Source organism: Podarcis tiliguerta (genome assembly GCF_965153285.1).
Source record: "Podarcis tiliguerta genome assembly, chromosome: 9".
Taxonomy (NCBI): Eukaryota; Metazoa; Chordata; class Lepidosauria; order Squamata; family Lacertidae; genus Podarcis; species Podarcis tiliguerta.
The window spans coordinates 11,331,406-11,350,371 of record NC_139542.1 but is presented as its reverse complement, the minus strand read 5'-3'; the positions used below and the strand labels follow the sequence as shown (position 1 = coordinate 11,350,371).

The following is an 18,966-nucleotide window of genomic DNA, read 5'->3' as shown; positions in this document are numbered from 1 at the left end:
TTGCTTAGGATATGGTAGCCCAAGTCCTTGGAACAAGTATCAAAACAAGATGCTGAAGTTAGGGCAACTTCTTCATAGGTTTGTTGATTGTCATTAAATAAGTTCACAAAACGAGCTAATTACTGGCATTTACTGCAGCAAAAGAAACAACAGGAGGCGTAAGTAATGCAATAAGTTTTTGTTTTTTTTCATATGCGGCAACATACACAGGAAACTCAATTAGCATTTTGCATGGCAAGATCTAGAACACCCCGGCTCTGTTGTAAAAATTACACAGGTTTACAGAATCATGGCATCTGGTATATTTATTTAGTAACAACTGACAGTTCTCAGCTACATTAATTTCACACAAAAGTTCTGTTTTAGTGGTACACACACAACAAAAAAAGCTTTAGAAATTTTGAGTCTTGACAATAAATGGAAGTGTCATTTGAAAAGTGCACTTAAAGCTGTTTGCCAGCAATTAAAATATAGCATTGTTTTATTCTTGAGTGATGTTCTTAGTCACAGAAACAAAACTTGGCTATAGACACTATTACTTTTATTTATTTCTTTTCAATGAAGTGCTTTAGAAAAATAACTGGGCAGCCAGTCCTTTGCATTTCCTTGTTACTCTTAGCAGCTTTTGGCTATACTTATTTTTCCAACGCCACGACAATGATTGTGACTGCAATGTTGTTTTAGATCACAAACTCCCAAGAGATGTGATGTGTGCATGTATGTTTTATATATGTTTCTCTCTATAAAAATACGCCCTATCATATAAAAAAAAATCTTCAGATAGACTCTAGTTGCAATTCTCACAGTAGTAGCTACAGCCATTCAATCTCACAGTAGTTATTTCTGGGTGAAAAGGACAGACTTTAGGGCAGCCCTCCTCCCGAAGCTTGGGCATTGCTCCTGTCCCTCTAAAATTACCAGACACATGTAACCTAGTTCAAGAGATGCAGGATCAAGCTGTAAGATATAGGCCTCCTTTTCTACAGAATAATTGTGGAAGTAGTAAGCACCCACCCTCACTGATATTTGGATAGGGGTATGGATTCAGTTTCTTTCACCAAGATCAACAACTGTACCTTCAAAGAACTGAATCACACAAATTTGGGTGATGGTATAGTAACCATGAGCTGATTTTACCAGTGATGGCTAACATTGAACCAGATCCTGTTGCTTTTAAACCTTTAGGAGCATGTCTGCTATATTAATCTGTACAATAAAAGCACCTTAGGGTGACCATCATGTCAGAAGTAACACGCAACACTGCTTCAAGATGAACTAATTCTGCAGCTGATTTTAGAAGATGCACCCAGCTGTCTGCTATATGCTAATTGGAAAGGTCAAACCATTGGAGTAGTGAAAAATCCTCCATCTGGCGGCCACTGATATGAACTAATACTTCACAATCTTCCTGTGGTTCTAGGAAAGACCATGGTAGGCTGGATTTCAAATATATGTACACGTACACAATGCAAGCAAAAATATTTCTCCCAAACTACCAATCACTTCTTTCAATGAAGTCCAGAACTGAAGGAAATTATTAAACCTGCTTTCTGCAGCTCTTTAGCAACAAACAAACATAGGGAGAAATTAATTCTGTGGGGTCTGCCGGTATACCCCGGCAACCACAAAGGAAAATCAACAAAAGTTCTTATTTACAAAAACCTATGAAAATAAAGTCATATGCAATCAGTAATACGTGAAGCAAGGCCCTATGAGAAAGCAAAGAATATTGGCAACAATCTCAATGGCCACACGTTTATTTTGGCCTTAAAGGGTTATGCTACAGACGTTTTGCCTATGGCCCAGTCCTGCAGAGTTGCATCCATTATTAACTCTACACTGCCAAGCTAACAGCATGAACTGAGCAGTGCAGGTGTCTTCCAAGAGACTGCTGAAAAGTGTGTCTCAGGACCTGAGGTGATGACTGAGAAAAATGTGTATATTTTCTATACCAACAAACTCTTAGGATAAATAGTAGGGAAATTGTTAGAACAATGCAAATGTGTTGCTTCTACGTTTCCCACTGCCTTTGAATTATTGCAGGATAAGATTTACTTTCATCTTGGGTCAAAGGCATTCCATATCTCAATAACAAAATGTTCAGAATGGAATTATCTGCCAATAACTAGGCATGTAGTACAGATATATGGAAAACCCCCTCTGACAAACACAGGCAATGGTTTTAGGTTACTACAAATAATTAAATGACCAGGTTGTTCTAAATCTAGTGTTCGTATTTCACAGCACATGGAGTCTTGTGGAAAGGAAGGATTTTTCAGACAGCTTGGAATATAAAAGCTGGCTACCAACCGGATGCCAGGTTAAGATCAGACACTAGATACTGTTCCTGAGCCAGATTTTTTTTGTCAAAATCAACAGGACAAGCCAACTACTTTTAATGGGACTGTTAACTTGACTATCAGAGCTGCTGTGCCTATTTTGTGCCACCTGAAAGCACTTAAGACCTTACAAGCGCACAATTGGAATCAGCTAGTTGTGGACAGCTCTGGATTAACTCTGCAACTCCAACCTGCTTCAAACATTGTACGTTTGATCGACAGAAAACCTTTCCATAGAAGAAACAATCACGAGGGACATATACATGTTTGCTCTCTGCGTCTATTTGTGTGCTCATTTGCTGGGACCACACAGCTGATCTCTTTATGGGTAGGAAATCTTGTCACAGTTGAAGCAGCACTTCAATAGAGCTGTCCGGTTACAGTTTTAATAAACCCTTGTTACAAAACCTGGATTTAGCTCAAAGAGGCTTTGGCACAAGAATAAAAGAGCAGGCATTCTGAGGTATGTGCACAGTTAGCCATTTTTTTTGCCGTATGTGCTTTACAGAAATATTTAGAATGACAAGACATCTAACTGACCTGGGATTTGTGCTTGATATGACAAAAGAGTGAAACATTGCAGGACTAGAAACATACATCTGGAGAGAGCGTCCAATCATATTTTGATCGCCCAAAAACCCCATCAAATTTTCTTAAAGTTCTCATTTTTTAAAGCATCTTGTTCTGCCTCTGTCAAATTTATCCTGTATTAGCATCATGTTACACACAAAAGAAGTTTCTTTTGATATTTTGCTTCTGCACAGCAGCTGGAGAGCCAGAGTCCACTGCTGGGAAAGCATTTACGGAAAGTCATTCACCCAGGGCAGTAACTCTTTTAGATTTCTTACTCCCACAAGTTCATATTCAAGTCAGGTAAACAATACCTGAAGAGCCCAGTTCTTGCACCTTTTGCGTAAAGTCAGATTTACAGTGTGAATGGCTATGCAAAGCCCAGGATCCAGAAACATTTCAGGCTTGTATGCATGAAGTAGTTTTTTGACCCCTTTTATACAGTTGACCCAATACATATGAAACATTTCAGTTTCAGAAATAGTTTGCTATATTTCATGGGAGCAAGGGATCAGCTGCTTCTGCATAGGCACTGGAACTACATTGCAGTGTTCCATGGATCCTGACCACTCACTTCTGTATGATTTAGGAGCAGCTGGTTACTGCAGTGTTTTCACACCTACATGTTTAAAAGAAAGCCAAGCTGGGCTAGATTGTAGCCCAAGGAACTGAAATGTGTAACATATTCAAGCCAGAGCTCCCGCAGCTAGTCAAGAATGGGCCACAGACAGCCAAGGACATTATGAACACCTTTGTCCACGTGGGAAGTTCAGAAATGCATCAAATACTCACCTTCTAAGTTCTACATGTTTTTAAACTGTGTCTCAAGGGCACCAAATGGCTCAGAGGTAAAAGTATGACAGGACAATGGTCCTGGCTGTAAGGCATTGGTGGTTTACTATGCAGTTTACTGGTAGCAGACTCAAATCAGCATCACTTTTTTTAAAGGCTTCAGTTTTATACCTCCAGTGCTGGAAACTGCCTAAATTCAAGTTAAAAGTTTCTTTAGAGTTACGTGTATTTTGTATGAACTCTCAAGATAAGTACAATATTGTGAGACAGAATGCACTCAAAAATATTAAATGGGACGAGTTAAGTGAGAGTGATTCAAAAGACATTTCTAGGGTATACCACGGAGTACAAAACCCTAGAAAAATACATTAGGTGAAAATCCTACTTTATAATAGAGCTGTACAGGTTAGAACTTGCCACCAAATTTCTGGCTTTTGTCTTCTCTGTCTTGTCGAATGCTGTATATGCAGGTAAACCAAGCTGGAACTATATAATCTTCGAAGTGTTGCAGAATCCAGCTATGTATTTTTATTTTCCTCCTTGATTCCCAACTTTATCTAATATTGTATTCCACTAAGTTCTTGAGATCTTAAGAGTTAGAACTATCCCTGTTTTACATTAATGGCACTTACTGGGGGGCAGGAAGCAGAGTTCTGGGAACCACAGCTACAAAGGTTTGGGTTTTTTGTGATGTTTAGGAATCTAATGTCAAGTCGGAAACCTCAGAAGTTCAGAGATGTTTTAGGAGGGATCCCACAACAAGCAAGTGAAGCAGTCCCAGATCAATCCAGCTTCTTACATATTTAGGCATTTTCTCATTCCCCTCAGGCCAGTTATAACACACCTTGAATCAGATCTTTCTTGTAACGACCTTCTTTGGTGAAGAGTACATGGTAAAAAGCACACCATGGCTGTTTGTTGATAAAGTAATAGGCAGTAGCTGCAACAACAGATAGGAGATTTTGAAAAGAGATCAGAAGGTCTTAGTGAAATTCTTTTACCTCTTCTCCATCTCAATATTGTATGCTTAAGATAGCAGATTTTAAAATATGAGGTTCTCTACTGAGAAATGAATCAATTGTACTATGAAAAAAAGTTTCTCCTCAGTTGAACCAGATAGTTTATGGTGGTACAGAAAATCCTTAAATAATGCAACAGTGCTCCTGGTTCAATCTATTGTTTGGAAGGAAATGGAGCAGCCCCAAAAGGATCCAACTCTACTGTCTGTTGCTGCTGGCTTTGTTGAGATGTCACAGTCTGCACAACAAATTCCGTGAAAGGAACTGCCCCAAAATCATCTGTTAATTTTATCCCATCGCCAGAATGAATGGTACCAAGTAGTGAACTCTGTCTAGGTCTACCAGGAACTACTGCGTTATAGTCTCCACAATGATCACCCAAACCTTGATGCTGTGGAAGAAGCACCAGTTCCGTAGGGTGGAAAGGCTTGGCTCCAAAGGGATCCAGAAGACCGTCATCTGCTTGCAGAGGGTTGACTCTGTCCTTGCTATCTGAAAGGGCAATACTTATATTTTCCTTGGAATCAGAGATTGTCAAGAACTCATTACTACTCTGGGAGTCCCGACGGCCAGCTTTTTTGTGCCTGCGGGCTCTTTCTGGTGTGCGGTAACTGGGCTTCAAGGTCTTCTTGGTGCTAGTTGGCGTACCATGGTGGCGCTTCCCATTGTTCTTTGATACTTCCTGCTTCATGCGTCTCTGGCGAGAGGAGAGTTTCTGCAGATTGCGTTGCTGCTTCACTTTTTGCTGCTGTTGGCTCCCTGCTATCTCCTCGAACGGGATAAGCCCAAACAGGTCCTCTTTACTCTCGTCATTCTTTGGGATGGAGTGAGGGAATGGGATACAGCCAAAAGCATCCACACTTTTGGGCGATATGGGAGAAGGTTGGTTTTCAGAACCTGAAATCAAGTCATCTTGCTGAGATATTTTTCTGCTGAACGGGGCTTTGGTGAAGACATCAAAATCATCCTGATCTTGGTCTAAGCCAGGGAGCGTAGCCTGGGGAGAGAAACCTTTGCTATCATTTTGCTTGGGCTCTTGAGAATGAAGAGCAAGGAACGGAACTGCTCCAAAAACATCAAATTCTTGTTTGGGGCTCACCTTGGTTACTGTATTTGGCAATTCGGTCAACACAGGAAATGTTACATTAGGCTCCCTGTTTTCAACACTGCCAGTCCCTTCTCTGTATCTACTGCAAGGCATCTCATCCACAGGCCTAGCATGATAAGAATCAGAGTCAGAACTTGGTTTATCATCATCTTCTGCATCTTCATCAGAATCCATTAGAAGAGGATGCTGGCCAAAGTTCTCTGGTTCGGTATCGTTGTCATCAATGAAATCTCCATGCTCACCCTGCAAGACTTCATCCTCTTGCTCCTCTTCCTCACTGCTCTTGGGAGATGGAGGATCTGATTCAAAGTCACTCTCTGATTCATCATTTCCTTTTTTCGTGTTTCCTTCTCTCACCTTCTTTACATTTTCATGGTCCCCAATAGCCTGGCTTGACCTCTCATTTTTGGTTGGGCTCCCTACCTTGTTCTCTAGACTGCTGCCTGAGTTATTAATTTCATTTCCTGGGGAACCTGAAAGAATATGCAAGAGAACTTCAATTTCTTCTTAATTTCCCACACTCCGGATAAACATACTGTATACGTTTAACACTGCTACTACACATTGAGATGGACTACATTTTCTTTTTTGATAGTGGTGCTAGACTTCACAATAAATGAAGGCAAATGAGAAAATTTTATTTTTCATTGTACAGCATTTGCTGCATTGTGGGATTTGCATATGTATTATGTAAAGTGAAGGGGATCCCATTTCAACCACCCTAGGACATGCAAAAAATACCTAAGTAAATACCTGCTTTGCTGAATCAAGGCAACAGTCCATGAGATGATAGCTAGTTATTATCCCTCCAATAGTGGGAAACCTAATGCCCCTGGGAACCTATTCTATACTGGCAGAGCATGGGCACTCCATTCTTAACTGTTTAGTACCCGAGGAATATTTTTTTTTGGGGGGGGGGAACCTGCACTCTGATCTCAATATTCAAGAACCTTCCCTCTCTACAGTCTCATAAAAATAATTCAAAATAAATCTGCACATGCATTTTAAGAAAAAATAGGAATGAGTAGAAACATCAGGTGATTAGATCTTCAGGCTATTTCAGGTTTACTCCCAGTGTCAGGTTCTTCTAAGTCAAATTAAAATGTAGATTTCATCTCTTGATGTAGATTTCCCAAAGGAATAGCTGTAATAACAGAAATGTAGATGTCCATGCCATCTAAATCCCGCCATTTTCAACATTTGCGTGGATACTGTACTTGTTTACATGGATGTAATTTTGTAAGATTAAAAAGCTTAATCTTTCCACATGAGTATAACACAACCTTCTTGTTGGAATACCAATTTTCAAATGGCTATCAGCACAAGCCTTCTTTTATTCACATGTGGAAAACAGAAAACTATTTCTTCCTCCCTTAGGGCAGACAATTTTAAAGATGCAGTAAGTTCTTTGTCGATATGAGATCTGAACCGAGAGCTCATTTGGGCTTTGTAGGTGCTTCTATTCTTCTGCATACCTTAAAAGGCCCATCTTATTTTCTTTGAAGCTGGGATAGCTCAGTCAGTAGAGCATGAGACTCTCAATCTCAGGGTTGTGGATTCCAGGCTCATGTTGGGCAAAGGTTTCCTGCATTGCAGGGGTTAGACTATATTACCCTCAAGGTCCATTCCAATTCTACAATTCTATGATTCTATGAACACTGATTTCTAATTTAACTTTATAGGAGCACCACATTCAAAATTATCCTAGGCCCAAGTAAGAGTCGTAGTAAGTAATTCGGCACTACTTCTCTCACAGAAAGCTATTTTTAAAATGTTTCCACACACAAGAGGCACTAACCTATTTCAAAATCAATTCCGCTCCTCAGACCAAACAAATCCATATTTCATTTAACATTGTTACATTTGGGCAAATGCTCAAGAGGAGGAAAATCTCAAGTTCACTTTTAAATTACTGCCATGATAATGTTGTAATAAGGCGCTTTAAGATCAACATGTAGAAAAAGATTTGAAGTAATCTCTAAACTGCTGCAACGAACATTTCAAATCTAAATTTATGAAGAGCTGAAGAACTTTGTGGCATAACATCTGCTTGTAATGTATTGTGCAGATTACATCTCTTCTAATCAGGTTTGCCTCTTGTATAAGGCTATTGTTCTTCCTTCAAATTCAATGCAGGTAGAACATCTAATCATAAGATCCCAATCTTCAAGGAATATTTCTGTTCTGATGTTCTTTTTCTAGACATCCGATTATAAGAGGATGAATGGCTTGTAACAACTGGAGTAATTACATGCCTTCTGCTAGTTCATCATTTCAGGGACTGAGAGAAAGCAGAGGCATAACCATTTTAAATCTCCCTCTGAATTGGTAACATACTGCCATCATCATTTCACAACAATTTGCCACATGTCAGCACCAAGGATTACTGAGACACATCAACTAAATCTGCACTGTTTTTTGGCAACAGGCAGAGAGGCAGATGACAAACACGGACGGATTTAGGGGCTGCTTACTGCTCTTTATTTTGAGGGACAGACGAAACCTGGAAATTATGTATGTTTCTGTATGTCTTTATCAAATACACAGCTGGACTTTAAACTTGTCTATAATATGGAAGTCTCTTGTATTCTATTCACTGATGATGAAATTGATCAAGTAGAAACTGAGAAAATTGTTTCTTTCAGTAATAAGGAACTAGCAAAAGACAAACTGAATTTATAGTCATCTGAAACAGTGAGAATTTTCTTGTCTTGATTCCATTATTGTAATTTAAATTTTACAAACTGAGGCTAGAGGGTGGCTCTAAGCACGCCTCAATCATTGTCTTTTGTTGAATCCTGACAACACAGAAGTATTGTTTCTGGGGGACAGGGGGCAGGTAGGTGTTGGGGACTGCCTGGTCCTGAATGGGGTAATTGTGCCCCCAAAGGACCAGGTGCACAGCCTAGGGGTCATTTTGGACTCACAGCTGTCCACGGAGGCATAGGTTAATTCTGTGTCAAGGGCAACTGTCTACCACCTCCATCTAGTATGCCAGCTGGAACCCTACTTGCCTGCCTGCGCACTGTCTCGTCAGAGTGGTGCATGCTCTGATTATCTCCCGCTTGGACTACTGCAATGCATTCTACGTGGGGCTACCTTTGAGCGGCGACTGGGACCATATAACACCAGTCCTAAAGGATCTACACTGGCTCCCAGTAGGTTTCCAAGTACAATTCAAAGTGTTGGTGCTGACCTTTAAAGCCTTATATGGCTTCGGCCCTGTACACCTGAAGGATTGTTTCCACTCCCATCCTTCAGCCTGGACACTGAGGTCCAGCTCTGAGGGCCTTCTGGCAGTTCCCCCACTGCGAGAAGTGAAGTTACTGGAAACCAGGGAGAGGGCCTTCTTGGTAATGGCACCCGCCCTGTGGAAAGCCCTCACATCAGATGTCAAACAGATAAAACAACTATATGACTTTTAGAAGACTTCTGAAGACAGCCCTTCAGGAAAGTTTTTAGCGTTTGATGGGATAGTGGTATAACAGCTTGGGAATCCAGGAAGAACCAGGACAAAATGGAACAAGGCATTGATGACCCATCAGTGTCAGGTGACTCATCTGGTACTTCTTAATGTACTTTGCTTTGAGTTTGTTATGTTGGTTTGATTTTAATTGAGATTTTGTGATACAGAAACAAATCAAAAGGGTGACATCCAAGACATACTCAATGGACTTAAAACCACTTAAGTTCTTTTCAGTTGCGTGTCACCCAATGAAGCTCAACCAGTTAAGAGATAAAACTAAATTTAAATGGAATGCAACTAAATTCTAGCAAAACACAAAAATGAAAGGTTCGTCCTAGATAGGAAGACTGGTACAGCTAAGGGTGATTTTGCCAGCTCCCTAAAAAAACCAAAAATCTATTTGGATACATGAGAGTCTCTGCACCTAGGGTTCAGTAGGCATTGATGAATCTTTATATCTGGACTCCAATTAAGTATAGAAATAAGGGCAAGAGTCCAGCAAGTTTCATCTAACTGTGAACGGCATGTGTATCACTTGATGGGACCTTCCCAATATGCTGAGACACTTTAAAACACATTTCTGAATTATGTAAGGCAGGTGACCAGCACAGAGCTTGTGCAGTTGGTCAGCTGTTGAATATCGTGAATATGCAGTAGAAATATGAAAATACAGAAATACTGTAAGGATTAACACTGCAATGAACATTCCAGTAAGTTTAATAGCGGGGGAAAGTCTTCTAAAATTCAGTATCTGGTGTTAGTTATCAGGCATGTTCTGGGTTAGATAAGCAGCAGGAATAGGAAAGATACTCAAGCAAGTATTGATTTCAAGAACGAACCTAATGCACTATCAAGAGATATTTAAATGAAAAGCAGTGATGTTACATTATGTAACTTGCCTGGGTGAGAAATGAAAGGTACAGAACCAAAGGGATCTTCTGGAGGATGGTTCTGTGGAACAGAATGTGGCTCCACATTCTTATCTGAGGAAGTTCTCCTCTCCACGAGCCTATCTGCAAGGATAAAAACGAAAACAGAACAAAAAAGTAAAATAAAAATGGCAGTTTTTACGCCAGCTGAAAATAAACAGATGTATCTTATTACCAGCTCTTGAAAAAAATTCATGGGCACAACATCCCAAGACTCTTATTGAAAGCCCCACAGAAATAGAAGGGGAATTATACACGTCCCATGTTTCAATAGTTTCAGTGGGGCTTGTCCATAAATTCCTAAAATTGTAATATGGGTAGCCCTGATCTAAAGACTCACGGTAGGCCACACTATTTTTAAAAAACCAGGTCTTCTAAAAACAATGACTGACTCATCAACTTCCTGCAACCCAGCTAGTGAGGTGAAATAGCAAGTGGCACCACCACTTCCAGCAAGGTTTCCATCACACAAATATGGAGCCGCCCACAGAGAACCAACAGACATTTAGCAAAGAAAAGAAGAACCATCAAAATTGCTCAAAAGTCTGTGAGGTTACAATTCTGTACTTTATCTTGAATCGGAGGATTTGCCTTTTTGTTGCTGCAGCTCTTCTCTTAGTTCTAGTCTGCTGTTCAACATAAACTATGAGAAACGTGCAAGTGTTTGAGCATGCCCAAGTCAGTGTTTAGATTCCAGCCCATGTATTTTTCAAATATCCCTCTGAAAAAAATCCGTAATTAGCAATTCGAAAAAAGCGTCTTAGCATTCTAAAGAAGTTTCCAATTCTGATTCAGATCATATTGGCTTGAAACCTGACTTGCAGAAGTAGAGTAGTTCACACAGTGGCATTTCCCTCCCCTATACCACAACCTCCAGGGCCCACTCCCGTGCCACTTCTGAGCACCTTTTCCCAATTTTGACAAACTGCACACTGCAGTCTGCCAGGCCCCATCCCATGTCCTTCTGAAGGATCTCCCAAACCCACAGAGGCTACTTTTCAGAAGGATACATAATGGGGGACAGAAAGGGAAACTGCCACCTATGCAAGCAAATCTGAGTTCAAGCCAACTAGTCATTAAAGACAGTGTCAGCTACTCGCATCAGAATTGTCACATTAAAATAATTAAACAACAGTATAAAAATTGAAAAAGCAACCTTAGAGCTAGTGCACTTTTCCTTGTACATGCCCCAATTGTCTAGGACTCTTTACTATTTGCTGAATGAAATATAGATGTTGAGTATTCACAGAGCCAGGGTCATGTAGTGATGAACAAAGACAACAAAATGTAAATATTTTTAATTAGAATTGTAACATTGTAAGGGACAATACAGGTAAGGTTGTATGTTCAACCTTTTTAAAAAAACACAGTGAATGAAAAATATTCCTTAAGCAATTATTTAAATATGTGGACAGCAAAGCCATGTTCTGGCAAAGCAAAAAGGTGCTTCAATTTCCTCAAGTTTTGTATTCTTTCTTTTACAAGAGAAAGAAACTCAGCAGCCAACCAATTTTTGATACAGGACAGTTTCTCTTCTACATACATATCAAAATGCTTTTTGAAGAGCATAACTAATTATCATTCTTGGAATACACAAGCGCAACTTACAAACAGGATTGATTGAAACATTCAGTCAGCTTATTATGCTGCGTTGCTAATTATATAAAAGTAATTTGGCCAACTGAGGCTTTTATAAAGGTTCATGTTCTAGGCAAACACTAAAAAAGCCACGGGAGAAGATGGGTGCGTTGTCTTAGGCCTGATTCAAGTGTGACCACCAAAAGGGGTGGGGGAGGACAGACTAAATACAGAAAGTTCATGAAGAAATATTTAAGTAATGTACATTTCAAGGCTATTATGCGTGACTTCTTCACACTATGAGGAACAGTATTTGTTCTAGTGTTAAATAATTGTGTACACTAGTCAAACCACAATTAAAATGTATCCTTCTTGCTCTCAGATCACTAAAACTAGGGGGCAAAACAGAAACTGGAGGGTTTTTTTCCAATTTGCCAACACTGATCCTTATTTGTCTCACTTCCACACGTTATTTGGCTCATTTAGACTGCATTATTGAGTACATACGGTGCAGCAAAAATGCTGAAGTAGTTCTAGTAGCTCCATTTTAAATAACATTCTGTTTATTGACCGGGACCCAAAACAACTACTAACAGTGAAGCATATAAAAGTTATTACGGCATAAACAATAATTAGAGAGAATCTTCTATTAATTGAGTGGGGGAACTACAATTCCATATATAACGGTAGTTCATCAGAAACAAGGAAACTTGTGACATTTTATCTGATACATACAAATCAGTACTACACTTTTGTTGCAGTTTTCTCCCACAGTGTAAATGTTGTTTCACCTAACAACTCCAAAGGACACTAGAAAGCCTCTCACTCACACAGCCTTCCAGTTCTACAAGATAAAAATTCTCAGCATTCAGTAGAAAACATTGTGAATATATGATTTCCACTTCTTTTTTGATCCAGTAATGGTTCAGCTAAATAAAGAACATTCTTGCAAAGCTGAGGGCTGTCAAGTCTTCTATACTTTCTTCTTTAGTATATTTTAGTTACGGAAAGAATAACGTATTTTTCGTCCCATAGGAGGCTCCGTCCCATAGGACGCACCTAGTTTTTTTGGAGGGAAATAAAGGAAGTTTCCCCCCCCCCTTTATTTCCCCCCCAAAACCAGGTCGGGGAAACCGAACCAGGTCGAGGAACAGTGGGATGGTGGCGCTGCGCCTCCCTACTGTCCCCCGAGCTTGTGGGGCTGGCCGATGTCTGCCCGGCGTGTGGGGCGCTCTGCTTCAGCGCACCCTGCCCCCCGGGCAGCAGGCTGCTATCCGCAGCATGGGGAGCCCTGTGGGGAACTCCTGCAGGGCTCCCCACCCTGCGGATGTCTGCCCGGCACGAGGGGCGCTCTGCTTCAGAGTTGTATAGGACGCACCCAGATTTCCCCTTCATTTTTGGAGGGGGAAAAGTGCGTCCTATAGGGCGAAAAATAAAGTATATGGCAACATCAGATGTCAAAACGTAATCAGGATGTCAAGCACAATATGGCAAAGTGAGGCAACTGACAGTTGAGAATGGCCAAGTCTTCAAACTCACTATTGAGACATTGAAAGGATCAGCTCTAGTCAGCTTATCCGCAGACTTTCAATGCAAATGTGAAAGATCCCCAATCATATTTTTAATATGCCTACCAAAATAAGCCTGATTTTCAAAACTACTGCCCACAGAATGGTTGCACTAAGGACTGGAAACTTCATTTCCTCTGGCTCCAAATATGATGTGAAAATGCCCTTCTGACTTTTTAATGCTTTCCTTTATGTGAAAAAACATCAGAAAATACTAACATAGCAGAAAAATCAACATTTCTTTGACTGCATGCTACATAATGACTTATTATTTATTTTATTTTAATTTTATTTATTTATTATTATTATTATTATTATTATTATTGAATTTATATACCACCCTATACCTGGAGGTCTCAGGGCAGTTCACAGAACAAAATCAAAATATAAAACCTTGTCCCCCTCCCCAGTCCAAATAATTCCCTTCCCTAATAAATTGCAAGGGATCCTCAAGGCTTGTGCTCAGAATAAACCACGACTTTATGACTGAATTACAAGTCTTTCAAACTAGTGTTACTTTCAAACTTAGGACACCAGAATGCATCACCGATTTCATATACAGTAAGTGTCATTTACGTGTGGAGTGATTTGTTTTCTGCAAAATTCAGAATCTCTATCCTGCCCTGTACCTTATACCTTCTCCATAACCCATTTCTGTGAAAATTATGTATGAAGAAAACAAGCAGAGGTGCAAGTGATTGCAAGTAAACACGTTAGCTTTTTGACTTTTAAGAGAGTTTATTCAACTATTGTGTCCAAACAATAAAGCAGCCCTTACATTAAGCCACTCAAAAGACATTACAAAACATTAACATAATGTACTAGGTCATTTCCCCTCTTTCAGTCATTTTCAAAAGCATTCCAGACTGACAAAAATCTTCTGTTCTAGTGTGCAAGGGAACAATTGCGAAGTGAAGCAATGCAAGCAGCTGACTGGTGTTCTGCATTGTTGTACATCCCATTATTTTCCGTTTTTGAATTTCACACTCAAGAAAAGTAAGTATTCAAGAGATGACCTTAACATTCTTTGTATTAATACAAATGCTAAACAATTAATTTCTATTGCACACATTTTTGTGACAGAAGGACAAGACACACAGCGGGCCTAATTCTGTCCTCAAACGCTCAGAATGTTTTCTACAACAAGACTGTGTGACCCTGGAACAGAACAGTCTTTGGCACTGCCGGTTGAACCTAAAGAGCTCTTATTTACTGTGAAGCGAAATAAGCCTTCAAGCGTCCCTTACTTGATCTCAGAAGGTCAAATTCCCTGTCCAACAGCTCCTCCTCTGTTAGCTTGGAAAAATTGTCTTCTCCGAACGGGTTCCAGCCAGACATATCAGGAGGGTTACTGACGTTCTGTTTTGGATAGCTGGAAACAGACTCAGCATCAGCAGCAGATGACCTGTAAAAATTGATTCGAGAAAATTACTTGTGGTGATAATATAATTTAAAATACATTAAATGAATCACTTTTGTAATTGTGTGGAAAGGGTATTTTATTCTGTAATGATTATTCTATAATGAACGATTAAGGTGTCCCACAGAAATCAGAGCAGCATTCTAAGAATCGGATTGGGGAGGGCTATCATACAACACGTATTTATACTCATTACAAACATCAACTGAGGGGGCTTGCCTGTTTGTAGTATAAGGTGTGTCCAACGCTGCACCAACGTGAGTTGGAAAGGATTTAGAATGGGGTATTAAGGCTGGTGAGAACTCCTGAGGAGAGGCAAGAAATTCAGGAGAATGTTTCGGAGGTTGCAACTGCTTCACAAGGGCTTGCTGATGTAGGAGAGCTTGTTGGTACTGCTGCACCTCAAAGAAAGAGGGAGAAAATGTGAACCTTCCAAAAAACATGGTACCTTCAACAAACAATTAAATTTCACTGTGTGATGAAACATAACCTTTAACTACATTATCAAAGCTAAATTGAATCAAAAACACGGATGTACTTACCATTACTGACAGTAAACAATGGCATCAACAGAGCCATTCTACTGAGGTTAGAGGTGGGGAGTCTGTGGTGGAGGAATGCCACTTTCTAAACCACACCAGGATTGCAGCAGGCAGAGCAGGTGGTGTGGGCAGTGTGGCTGACATGGAGACCCTCCTGAGATGGGAGCTTTGGCAAACCCCCTCAGAGCACTTCCATTACTGCCTACCTCATCCTCAGGGAGGGCCTCAGACCATCAAGGTGGACCTCAATCACAGACTCCTATGACTGAAGAGGTAGCTCCACAACAGCCTAGAGCACCTCTCCAAGGAAACAAAGCGTTGCTCCTTAGGTCCCTCAATTAAATTAAAATGAATTACTTGGAAGAGTGAGATCAGTTGACAAGTGTGACATAAGTAACTAAGCATTTGACATCCAATTGATTTTATATTATGCTAAACATGAAATATGACTTTACTTTCACATGGTGTAAGAACAGTAAAATATTTCAATTCATCGTGGGATTGAGGCAACATGGCCAAAATAGTTTTGTTTGTTTGTGAATATGGGCAAGAATACTTATATCCCAGTATTCAACACAAGAGGAATTTGTTCCTCACTTAAGTAACTATATACTATAGCTATCAAGTCCATTTTGGAAGCACTAAAATTAATGGTATTATTTCCAAGGTACCGTCTTAAGCAAGGAAATGGACTCAAATAACTATGTGAGTGTTTTACTCAAGATTTTCAAAATCTTTGATTTATTCATTTTTCCTGAAATGAAACTCTTGCTTCCATAGTTAAAACATTTCATAAGGCATGCATTTTGTTGATAGATGTCTGTTGTTTCATAAGCAAAAAAACACAGGAAAAATAAAATGTAACACAGAAGATCCTCCAGTAACAATAAATATGTTATCTGTACTATACACCCTTCATTGCTATGCTGCAGTAAGCACCAATGTTACTTTGAATTATGTTTTAACAAGTATTGTGTAATGTGTTCAGACATTTATACTGTAATGTATTTGAGGTGCAAAGATGATCTTATCCGGTGACAGCTACGTTTGCCTGTTGGCTGAAGCCTTAATTTACAGCTGTGGGTTAGAACTCTCAGCGTGCAAAGGAAGGATAGGTAGTATAAAATTTTGATGGGTGGGTGGGTGCATATTCAGAATTTTCAGTTACAACAGTGTGATTGGCTGGGGCTGGACTAGAAGGTATATATGGCTAGAGGCTGGCCAGCAGTTAAAAGAAGCCGGCTAGCTGTAGTTGCTGGTGACTGGTGTTTGTGGAATCAGCCAGAAGAAGACAGCAGAGGAAGAAGACTGGGAAAGAAAGAGAACCCAAAGGGTAGGTAGAGTGGATTAGTGGCTGAAGACTTGCTAGATAGCTGAAATCACCTGGCTTAGACTGAAGAGATGAACGGAGAACATGGACTCAGCTATACAGCTGCAAATAAAACATTTTAAGTGCAATATTCAATGTGACACTAGATGGCAATGGTGTGCCTTATGAAAAATTCCATGTATTTTTAATACACTTTTAAAAAAAGCATTTTCAGAACGGTTTTTAAATGTGTGTAGATTCCACGCCAGTTTGCAGTGCTGAGGGAAGAAGTGGGAAGTAGCTTAAAAAGATGCACTCTGGATACTAGTAGGAGTACTAGAGGGAAGATTTCCAGGACAATACAAAAAGACAATACAAAAAGGGATATAAAAACAGACTTCTAGGGGAGTCCTCCATTAAAGTATTGGTGAGATTAACTGGGGTGAAGAGAATAAAAGGACAATTTGGTTAAACAGGGTAGCTGTTTCTTGAAAGCTATCTTAGCTGAATATCAACTGTTGGTATTTAAAATACCAGTAACATTAACAAATCCTATACTCATTTAAAGCACCATTTAATAATCTTGTAACAAACAAACAAACAAACCAATACCCTTGTTACCTACAATATCTGTGCCTGGCTTGTACCATGCCTGTACCACACAATTACCAAGTTATTTGTAAGTCAATGGTTCAGAGGCAATAAGTGAGACTGAATGGTACCAGCGCGCAAGTTAAGAACCACTGGAGTGAGAGCTAGTTTTTGCTGTTTTAGAGTAAGAAATACCTCCTTTTCCCTTCAGTTTCTGTAAAAAGCAGCAACTGTAGTTAAGAAAATATGCCACCAACAGAGTCATGCTATTTAAGGTAGTCAATTTTTAAGTGGCTAATTATTACCCTTCTTTATCTGTGTAGTAATATTTATCAGTAATCAAAGTAAACAGAATTTTGTATTCAAAGGTTAACTTACCATGGCTGGATAGGATGGGGAGGGTTGCTGTTGGTAAGCAGAGCGCATCAAAAGCTGCTGTTGAATCATGTGCTGTTGCATTGCTTGTTGATACTGTTTTGGAAAGGGACAAAATCTTATCAGTCATGAATACCAGCTGATCAAGTGATTTTACACAAATAATTGTCTTTGGGGCAGGTGCAGAACTTTGAGATGCTGCACTTTTACTGTAAATGCTTAATTTTATGTAAGAGGGGGAAAAGTCAGACAAGTCACCTTTTGTTCCAAAATAAGAGCTGGACCATACTGTTCCAACTTCTTATCCTCACTCTCTTCCCACCCAGTGTCCAATATAAACCAGATCAGCATGCCATAAGCAGAGAACGTATAATAGAAGGGTACTTGCAGAACAAATAGCTCCAGAAATGTAATCTAGCCAAGCTACAAATAAAGTTGAACACCCAAAGTAACTAGACTGACATGGGCAGGAAATTCTTCTCCAAGGGCAAAGTGAGCACAACCATCAACTGAATGTTAGCAAGTTATATTTATAAAGTTGTACTGATAACAGAAGAGGCAAACCTGAAAACTGGTTTGTACTACAGCCAAAACACATTGGTACCTGATGCATGTATGCATCCTGAATCAATTGTTGTTGCTGCTGCTGCTGGTGGTGGTGATGATGATGCAACTGCTGTAGCCTCCAGTCACCTTGCTGTAGTTGTTGCAGTACTCTATTTTGCTGTGGGGCCTGATTAGTTCCCTGGGACAACATACTCTCTTGGCTATTTCCAGATTTTGAGGCTCCTAGGATATTTTCAATGCACATTATCTGTTCAATGCATTTTTAAAGTCTGAACACGGAAAGCTTCATAATAAATTACACATTTAACTTCTCTGTTCCAAGATAAAACCACCACAGAAACCCATTAACTCTGTACCGTATTCATCTACAGAATGCTTTGCAAGTATTTCTTTAGTTAAGTCATTTAAGGCACACACACCCCACCCGTGAATGTGTCTCATAAGGACAAATCTCAGCTGTAACTCTGGAGTTAAGTCTCCAGTCATTCTGGCCTTGTTAAGCTGAAATTTCAGCACCACAACAATATGCAAATACAACCATTTGCAATTTAACATATCTCCTTAAAAAGGTGTGTCAATCCCAGTGTTCATTTTCATGAATGAATAGGCTACCTGTCAAAAGGACCATGCACTGAGTTTTCCAAAGCAGTATGTCACCACAACTTTGTGTAGCAACTCTTCTCATACCATGATGCAACTGGGCAATAAAGCAAAGGAGGAACTCATAATTGTAGATATACAGGAATCAAAACAAAATAGTTGTCAAAAGGATTCACAAAGGCTTTGCAAAAAG

General features: G+C 39.8%; 1 protein-coding gene across 4 annotated transcripts in view; it reads right to left on the bottom strand.

Moving 5' to 3' along the window:
- Nucleotides 1-163: 163 nt before the first annotated feature.
- BMP2K (BMP2 inducible kinase) overlaps nucleotides 164-18,966 on the bottom strand; it is a 45,617-nt gene continuing 26,814 nt past the window's right edge. Inside the window, exons 11-16 of one of the 4 annotated variants that reach the window (XM_083398255.1) lie at nucleotides 18,211-18,395; nucleotides 17,610-17,702; nucleotides 15,009-15,190; nucleotides 14,617-14,774; nucleotides 10,194-10,307; nucleotides 164-6,301 (exon numbers count right to left, since the gene is read on the bottom strand). In XM_083398255.1, the coding sequence (XP_083254381.1) occupies nucleotides 4,875-6,301; nucleotides 10,194-10,307; nucleotides 14,617-14,774; nucleotides 15,009-15,190; nucleotides 17,610-17,702; nucleotides 18,211-18,395 (2,159 nt within the window). In that variant the 3' untranslated portion in view covers nucleotides 164-4,874. Of the gene's footprint in view, nucleotides 8,110-10,193; nucleotides 10,308-14,616; nucleotides 14,775-15,008; nucleotides 15,191-17,609; nucleotides 17,703-18,210; nucleotides 18,396-18,966 lie in introns of all 4 variants that reach the window. The other 3 variants (XM_083398256.1, XM_083398257.1, XM_083398258.1) reach the window with 3 other exon arrangements.